General features: G+C 53.9%; 1 protein-coding gene across 8 annotated transcripts; it reads right to left on the reverse strand.

The window, feature by feature from the left end:
- Positions 1 to 1,154: 1,154 nt before the first annotated feature.
- Positions 1,155 to 3,621, reverse strand: LOC127975413 (uncharacterized). Of its 8 annotated transcripts, none has more exons than XR_008157516.1 (3): positions 1,905 to 3,621; positions 1,521 to 1,572; positions 1,155 to 1,458 (listed from the first exon to the last, which is right to left on the reverse strand). XR_008157516.1 is itself a non-coding variant. In XM_052579456.1 (2 exons), exon 1 carries the CDS (start codon positions 3,465 to 3,467, stop codon positions 2,829 to 2,831), a length of 639 nt encoding a protein of 212 aa, XP_052435416.1. In that variant the 5' UTR covers positions 3,468 to 3,614; the 3' UTR covers positions 1,155 to 1,458; positions 1,905 to 2,828. The 8 variants fall into 8 exon arrangements, 1 of the variants encoding a protein (XP_052435416.1); XR_008157519.1 differs by lacking the exon at positions 1,521 to 1,572 and adding an exon at positions 1,573 to 1,624; XR_008157518.1 differs by having other exon boundaries at positions 1,521 to 1,624.
- Positions 3,622 to 9,076: the final 5,455 nt, after the last annotated feature.

Below are 9,076 nucleotides of genomic sequence, written 5' to 3' on the forward strand. Positions count from 1 at the left end.
TTTCCCTTCTGTATGTGTGAGAAAGTCATATTCGTCATTTGAACAACAACTCTTCCATCATTCTCAAAATATATCTTAGCCACTATTTTCATTGTTATGAAAGGGAAGGAGAACTAAAGCTGTATTAGAGCTGTCAAGATCATCAGAACAGATTTGGACTATCACAAGGTCACCAATGGATCCTCTGAAGTGAATGGGTGCCATCAGAGTGACAGTCCAAACAGCTAATAAAAACAACACAATAATCCACAAGTAATCCACATGACTTCAGTCCATCAGTTTACATCTTTTGATGTGAAAAAGCTGTGTTTGTAAGAGATAAATCCATTATTAAGATGTTTTTAACTTGAATATGAATCCTCTATCCATAATATTGCCTTCTCCAGTGAAAAAGTTATCTTGCATGAATGTTTATATCAAAATCAAGTCAATCAAATCAAAACCAGTCATAAGTAGCACATGCATATTTGTAGCAATAGCCGACAATATATTGTATTGGTCAAAATGATTGATTTTTCTTGTATGCCAAATTAGGATATTAAGTAAAGATCATGTTCCATGAAGATGTTTTGTACATTTCCAATAGTAAATATATTAAAACTTATTGTTTGATTAGTCCAGTAATATGCATTGCTAAGTACTTATATTTTCTCAATATTTTGATTATTTTACACCCTCAGATCCCAGAGTTTCAAATAATTATATCTCCGGCACATATCCTATAAACAAAAAAATAGACTGGCTTTGTGGTCCAGGATCACATATCTTTAAATTGTGAGAAAGCTTTTCAAGACAAAAGGTGTTCATGTAAACATGATGAACACTTGTATGTTGTCTAATTTCCCCACAGTGATGCTGTAAATAGCAAATAAATCTGAGGAATCTGGGGACTACTTTGCTATTTTTGTTTTAAATGGCTCACTTTTATTGCAGTGATGATTTTGGAAAACCAAGCCAGACAAGTTCAACTCAGTTCACACTGGTTAACAGCTCACTGGATTAGAACATTATCAGAGAAAAAAAAAAACATACATGTTGGCCTGTGCATCACACAAATGTCACAGGTCGGGGGGGCCAAGCTGGACTGCACCCACCCCTGAAACCCAGGATCACCTCGGGGAGCGTACCAGAAGAACCAGACGGACGAGAGTATAAAAAAATGAACAAGGTTTTATTTGGTTAAAAGCAATTTAAAAGTTCAGTGTTCCTTCCGTGTCTCCCGACCAGAACGGAGCCAGACCTCGGACGCCGGGAAGGCGTGGAGTCGTCAGCAATTCGTGCCTGTACGGGGCCAGCAAGAGCCAGGATAGTCTGTCACCCGTCCCGGAGTGAGGGGGGTATCCGGGTAAGTAGAGCTCGTGGATGTTTCGGTCGAGACCGGGAAAAGGAATAATTCTCGTGTCCACCTCCTTTTACAGGGACATCACATGCAGCATTCGGCCCAGAGAATCCTGTGATCTGCACAGCGGGGTAAGTAATCGACAGTAAGTATGTGTCCTTGAGTAAGTAATGGGGCTTACGGCTGGGAGATGCTTCGGTTAAGACCGGGAAAGGAATAATTCGTGTGTCCACCTCTTTCTACAGGGACATCACATGCAGCATTCGGCCCAGAGGATCCTGCGATCTGCACAGCAGAGTAGGTAATCAACAGCAAGTATGCGTTCTTGAATAAGTAGTGGGGCTTACGGCTGGGAGATGCTTCGGTTAAGACCGGGAAAGGAATAATTCGTGTGTCCACCTCTTTCTACAGGGACATCACATGCAGCATTCGGCCCAGAGGATCCTGCGATCTGCACAGCAGAGTAGGTAATCAACAGCAAGTATGCGTTCTTGAATAAGTAGTGGGGCTTACGGATGGGAGAGGCTTCGGTTGTGACCGGGAAAGGAATAATTCTTGTGCCCACCTCTTTTCATAGGGACATCACATGCGGCGTTCGGCCCAGAGGATCCTGCGATCTACACAGCGGGGTAAGTAATCAACAGCATGTATGTGTTCTTGAATAAGCAATGGGGCTTACGGCTGGGAGATGCTTCAGTTGAGTGCCTGGGTGTGGATTACGGTGACGGTGGTGGGCTCTCGGGGTGGTGAGCGTCCGGCATTAACTCTATATATCTTCCCCACACTCTGTAACTTCACTTCAAACGATTTATTGTGCAAACACACCACTTCAGACACGGCACACCCACTCTTAGTGCAAATAGAGCCAGCACTCACCCAACGATGACTCCGTCCCCTTCACAACGTTATCACTCCCAGTCCAGATGTATACAATTGATCGAAATCCCAGATCAGGTCTCTTAACTTCCCTCCGATAGCGATGGCGCGGTCTGGTCTTCACTTGCTTTCCAGAACTCACACTCTTTCTGTCCTGAATATCTCCACTCGATCGCTGATATATCTGTTGCACAGCCAGATAGCCGAAACCCCACAATAGTCCTCAAACACCTCCACACGCCAGCCCAAACGTCCCAGGAATTCACCTCTCCTAGGGGAACATATCCAAAGAGAAGAACCACACACGGGGGCAAGCCAACCAGGAAGAATAGCCGGGAGAACGAACGACCAAAAAGAAATCAACCCTGTATGGTCTCTGCACTTCTCTTTTTATGTGGTTACTCCGCCTCCATAATCCTCTCACAGATCGCCACATCAAACTCCCCACACCAGATGTCAATCGGTCATTAGCGTTGTTATTGTGACATCGGGCGCAACCCGGAAGTGGACCGGTGTTACCGCGACACCGTCCCGAGGGGAACACAAAATTCCGGCGGGACTTAGTTCCGCTTCTCTTTCGTCACCCCGTGACATACCCCCCTGCCAAACCGTTCTAGTCCCTAGAACGCCTTTCAGTCGCCCATTCTCCATAGCGTGCCGGGGGCCGACCTCGGTTCTCCCTCTGGGACCGTCGTGGTGGCGAGACAGGGTCGATGTCCGCAGGCATATCCATCGGGTCTCTGGGGGCCATTTCTGCGGGGACATTTCCCCGTTCTCCTGGGATCACGGCCCATCCTGCTATCCACGGGGCTACAGCTTCAGGCTCCTTTGGCGCCTCCTCTACGGGGCTGGGATAGTTCGGACAGGGGCGGATCATGTTCCGATGGACCACTCTAGCGGGCCCGGCTTTTCCTTCGGGCCGAATTGTATATACTGGCTGTCCAGGCCGCTGCTGGCCCTCGACCACGTATGGTGCATTCTCCCATCGGTCACTGAGCTTCCCCTTCCCTTGTCGCCGGTTGTCCCTTACCAGGACCCTTTCTCCTGGGAGAAGGGGGGCTTCCCGAGCCGTCCGGTCGTACAGCCTCTTGTTTTTCTTCCCAGCCGCTCGGATCCGTCCCGAGACTTGCTCGTATGCAAAATGGAGGCGTTGGTGGTGGCGCCTCACCCATTCGGTTACGTTCCCCTCCTCCTCGGTTGCTGCCGTCCCCAGCAATAAGTCGGTGGGCATCCGCACATGCCTGCCAAACATCAAATAAGTGGGGGCGTAGCCCGTGGTACTGTGCGTACTATTATTGTAGGCCTGAACCAGATTTGGTAGCGCACTCACCCAGTCGCTCTGATGTTCTTGGTCTAGCGTGCCGAGTAAGTTCAATAGGGTCTGATTGAACCGCTCGCATCCGCCATTTCCCTGGGGGTGATAAGTAGTGGTATGGGTCTTGGTGCAGCCGTACACTTTACACAGCTCTCTGATTACCCGAGACTCGAAGTTTGGCCCTTGGTCCGAGTGTAGGAACTCGGGGCAACCGAACGGCTGGAAGACAGCTCTCCACAGAGCAGTGGCGGTGGTGTTCGCCGTCTGGTCCAAAGTAGGAATGGCCCAGGAGTACTTGGTGAACAAGTCGGTAATGACAAGGATGTTCTGATAGCGGTCTGCCGGCCGACCCAAAGTCAAGAAGTCCATTGCGACTATGTGGAGAGGAGCCTTGGCCTGGATGGGGACCATCGGTGCTCGTGCCTCCTTCCTGGCTTTGAACAAGGTGCAACGAGGACAGGCCTGAACGAAGGTACGTACCGTTGCTTCTAGGTTGGGCCAGTAGAAGTGTCGCCTCAAGAGAGAGACCGTTTTCTCGTGCCCTTGGTGGCCCAGCTGATCATGGTACGCTATCAAGAGCTCTTGTACCTGGCCTTCGGGGACAACGATCTGTCGGAGTTCCTCGTCCAGCCCCGGATCTCGGACAGACCTACAGAGTACTCCCTCCTTCACCTGTAGTCTGGCCCATTGTCCCAACAGCTTCCTTCCTGTTCCCCCTTGGGCCCGTTGTTCGGCCAACGTCGGTTTTCGGCCCCGTTCCAGCCATCGCATCAAGCCACTGATCTCCCTGTCGGCCTGCTGTCGCTCTTTCCAGCGGCAGGGGTCCCATCCCCAACTCACAGGCATCCCCTCATGTTGAGTCCCCGGCGCCTCCACAATGCCCACCATATACTCCTCTCCTTCGGGGTCTGGCGTGGGTTCCGGTGGGTCCCTCGGACCTTGAGCTTCCGGGAGTCGGGACAGGGCGTCAGCGTTGGTGTTCTCCCGTCCTGGCCGGTATCGGAGCTGGTAGTTGTAATTGGCCAACTGGGCCACCCATCGCTGTTCCACTGCCCCCAACTTCGCCGTCTGTAGATGTACTAGGGGGTTGTTATCAGTTACTACCGTCACCTGGGCACCCCACAAGTAATCTTTAAACTTTTCGCTGAGTGCCCATTTCAGCGCCAGCAGTTCCAACTTGAAGGAGCTGTAATTGGCGTCGTTCCTCTCTGCTGGATGAAGGCTCCGGCTTGCGTAGGCTACGACCCGCTCTACACCGTCCTGTTGCTGGGCCAACACGGCCCCTAAACCCAGGTTGCTAGCGTCCGTGTATAGGACAAAGGGCTTGGAGAAGTCAGCATACGCCAGAATCGGCGCCTGCAGCAACTCGTCTTTCAGTCGCCGGAACGCAGCCTCACACTCGGGGCTCCATAGGATAGCCGGCGATCCGCGACCTCGGGGGCGTCCTGTCCCAGCCAGCAACTGATTTAGGGGCTTTGCGATCTTGGAGAAGTCCTTGATAAAGCGGCGGTAGTACCCCACGAAGCCCAGGAATGACCGGACCTGCTTCACCGTCTGCGGGGCAGCCCACTCTCGCACCGCCGACACCTTCTCCGGGTCGACCGAAACTCCCGCCGCGCCCACACAGTGTCCCAAGAATTTGACCTCCCGCCGTAACAGATGGCATTTGTCCGGCTGGAGCTTCAGCCCATATTTCTCCATGGCCCCGAAGACCTGCTCAAGGTGTTGTAAGTGGGAGTCGAAATCTGGGGAATAGACAATCACATCGTCCAGGTATACCAAGGCGGACTCCATCAACTGACCTCCCAGGCACCGCTGCATCAGCCTCTGGAAGGTGGCAGGAGCGTTGCAGAGGCCGAAGGGCATCCGGTCCCACTCAAAGAGACCGAACGGGGTGGTAAAGGCGGTCTTCTCCCGGTCGGCCTCGGCCACTTGTACCTGCCAGTAGCCACTTGCCAAGTCCAGCGTGGAGTACCATGCCGAGCGTGTCAAGCCCGCCAGGGAGTCCTCAATCCGGGGTAGGGGGAACGCGTCCTTCCTAGTGACCAGGTTCAGCTTGCGGTAGTCGACGCAAAACCTCCATGCGCCAGTCTTCTTCTGTACCAACACGATGGGAGCTGCCCACGGGCTGCTGCTCTCTCTAACAACCCCTCGATTGAGCATACCTTGCAGCAGTGTACGGACCTCCGTGTACAGGGTAGGTGGGACGGGTCGGTACCTTTCTCTACTGGGCTCTGCATCTCCGGTGGGGATCCGATGTTGCACGACGTTGGTGCAGCCGTAGTCCTCTTCGTGTGCCGAGAAGACATGTTGCCACTTGTTCAGCAGGTCTCGCAGTTTCCTGGCCTGTGTCGGTCCCAGATCCTCCCCTTGCAGGGAACTTCCCTTCAAGTGGCCGGGCACCTCCTCCCCTAGGCTCTGGGGCGACGGGCTCGCTTGGGTAAGGGCCACTTCCACCACCGCGGGGTGTACTTGGCGAAAGCTCACGTCCTGGTCCTCCCGCACCTGATGGGATTCTACCGGTGTTACCTTGACCAGCCGCTGATGTTTATGTAGGTGCACAACATGGGGCGTCCCGTTCCGAACTCTCACCGGGATCCGTCCTCTTCGTGCCACGGCCAAACCTCTGGCGACTTCTACCTGCTGGCCATCCCAGTGGGGCTCCACCAACACCCATTCCTCCACTCCCACGTCCCGCTGGAGGACTCGCACCCATACTAGGGCCTCGCTGTTCGCTGGCACGGACAGGGCATAACGGCACGCTACCCGACCTGTCCCTTCGCGGCCTTGCCGGGCCCGGGACATCTGGATCCGTCTGCAGTCAGCGGCGACACGTTCCCATTCCTGTTGTTCGGCCAGCGAGATCCCTCGAGCGGGCGTTGCCCGAAACAATTCTTCCCAACATGCAGATAATACATTCATGCCTAGCAAGGCCCGGTGACTCCCCAGACAGTGGTCCTTTACGATGATCACTCCCTTCTGGGGCACGATCACTCCGTGGATCTCCAAGTCCGTCAGCCTGTAGCCAATGTAGGGGATGTCCAGACCATTTGCTCCTTTCAGGGAGAGCCAGGGAGCCTCCGTCCCATGCATCCTCTGATCTCCAAACAGCTCTTGCGACAGGCTCTCCGCGAATAGGGTCACCTGGGATCCGGTGTCGACGAGACAGGGCACCTTCACACCACACACCTGGACCTCCACCACTGGGCTATGCCCGACCAGCCTGTCCTTGGAGCCTGTTCCGATGGGTGGGTCATCTAAGGGGGTCCCGACCACACGACCCACTGTGGCCGGTCGACTTAAAAACCCCCCTCCGAACCTCTTGAGGACCACACTGTCGGCTGTAATGGCCTGGTTGGCCACAGCGGTTGCAGATAGGTCGTCCTTGCTCGTCCCATTCAAACTGGGGCCGGTTGGGCCGGTTAGGTCGCCTCCCTGCATCCCTGTTCCCGTCCGAGTACACCCGGTCCCGCGAGATGGGCCTCACCTCTGGCCTGGTAGCCCCAGAACGCAGCTCGTCCACGAGCGTCTTGGTTAGCTCCGCCATCTGCTCCCGGACATCCTTTAGGAGTTCGAGCTTCAGAGTCTGTTTCCACTCTGCCATGTCGGGGACAGCCACTGCGGAGCTACTTACGGCCGCACACACAGGGGGTTCTTGCACCTCAACCTGATCGTTCTCCAATGCCACCGCTTCCTTCTTTAGGTCTTCGAAGGTGAGTTCCGGCTCCCTTCTGAATTGGACTCTAAGTCCCTGGCGTACCGGGCCTTCCCTTAGCCCCAACAGGAATTGGTCCCTCAACAGAGTCTCGCTATCTCCGAGACCATGGTCTGGGCGTCCCTGCAGCCTGGTAACTCGCTCCCGTAGTTGGAGGGCGAAAGCTCTGACGGATTGGCGGGGGCCCTGCTTGCTGCTGAAGAACTGGGCCCGGAGAACCGCAGTTGGAGTGGCGTCACCATACCTTTCCGTCAGGAATCTGAACACAGACTGGGCGGTGGTTCGGACAGCTTCGGGGGCGGCTTGGACTTCCCGCCGCGCTTCCCCGTCAAGGGAGTTGAGGGCAAACTGTAGCTGTTGGGTCGCGCTCAGTCCCTGTAGCCCGGCCAGATATTCGATCTGAGCCCGCCATTCGGAGAGGCGCACCTCTGACTCATTTCCTCCATATTTCTGGACCCAGGGGTTTCCCATGAACACTGGCATGACTCGGGGTGGGGCCCCCAGTGCCTCGTCGTCGGCCATCTGAGAATCCCTGGTCGCTCAACCCGAGGTGAAATCCTGCCGACTACGCCAAATCTGTCACAGGTCGGGGGGGCCAAGCTGGACTGCACCCACCCCTGAAACCCAGGATCACCTCGGGGAGCGTACCAGAAGAACCAGACGGACGAGAGTATAAAAAAATGAACAAGGTTTTATTTGGTTAAAAGCAATTTAAAAGTTCAGTGTTCCTTCCGTGTCTCCCGACCAGAACGGAGCCAGACCTCGGACGCCGGGAAGGCGTGGAGTCGTCAGCAATTCGTGCCTGTACGGGGCCAGCAAGAGCCAGGATAGTCTGTCACCCGTCCCGGAGTGAGGGGGGTATCCGGGTAAGTAGAGCTCGTGGATGTTTCGGTCGAGACCGGGAAAAGGAATAATTCTCGTGTCCACCTCCTTTTACAGGGACATCACATGCAGCATTCGGCCCAGAGAATCCTGTGATCTGCACAGCGGGGTAAGTAATCGACAGTAAGTATGTGTCCTTGAGTAAGTAATGGGGCTTACGGCTGGGAGATGCTTCGGTTAAGACCGGGAAAGGAATAATTCGTGTGTCCACCTCTTTCTACAGGGACATCACATGCAGCATTCGGCCCAGAGGATCCTGCGATCTGCACAGCAGAGTAGGTAATCAACAGCAAGTATGCGTTCTTGAATAAGTAGTGGGGCTTACGGCTGGGAGATGCTTCGGTTAAGACCGGGAAAGGAATAATTCGTGTGTCCACCTCTTTCTACAGGGACATCACATGCAGCATTCGGCCCAGAGGATCCTGCGATCTGCACAGCAGAGTAGGTAATCAACAGCAAGTATGCGTTCTTGAATAAGTAGTGGGGCTTACGGATGGGAGAGGCTTCGGTTGTGACCGGGAAAGGAATAATTCTTGTGCCCACCTCTTTTCATAGGGACATCACATGCGGCGTTCGGCCCAGAGGATCCTGCGATCTACACAGCGGGGTAAGTAATCAACAGCATGTATGTGTTCTTGAATAAGCAATGGGGCTTACGGCTGGGAGATGCTTCAGTTGAGTGCCTGGGTGTGGATTACGGTGACGGTGGTGGGCTCTCGGGGTGGTGAGCGTCCGGCATTAACTCTATATATCTTCCCCACACTCTGTAACTTCACTTCAAACGATTTATTGTGCAAACACACCACTTCAGACACGGCACACCCACTCTTAGTGCAAATAGAGCCAGCACTCACCCAACGATGACTCCGTCCCCTTCACAACGTTATCACTCCCAGTCCAGATGTATACAATTGATCGAAATCCCAGATCAGGTCTCTTAACTTCCCTC

Source organism: Carassius gibelio, chromosome B16 (assembly GCF_023724105.1).
Source record: "Carassius gibelio isolate Cgi1373 ecotype wild population from Czech Republic chromosome B16, carGib1.2-hapl.c, whole genome shotgun sequence".
Taxonomy (NCBI): domain Eukaryota; kingdom Metazoa; phylum Chordata; class Actinopteri; order Cypriniformes; family Cyprinidae; genus Carassius; species Carassius gibelio.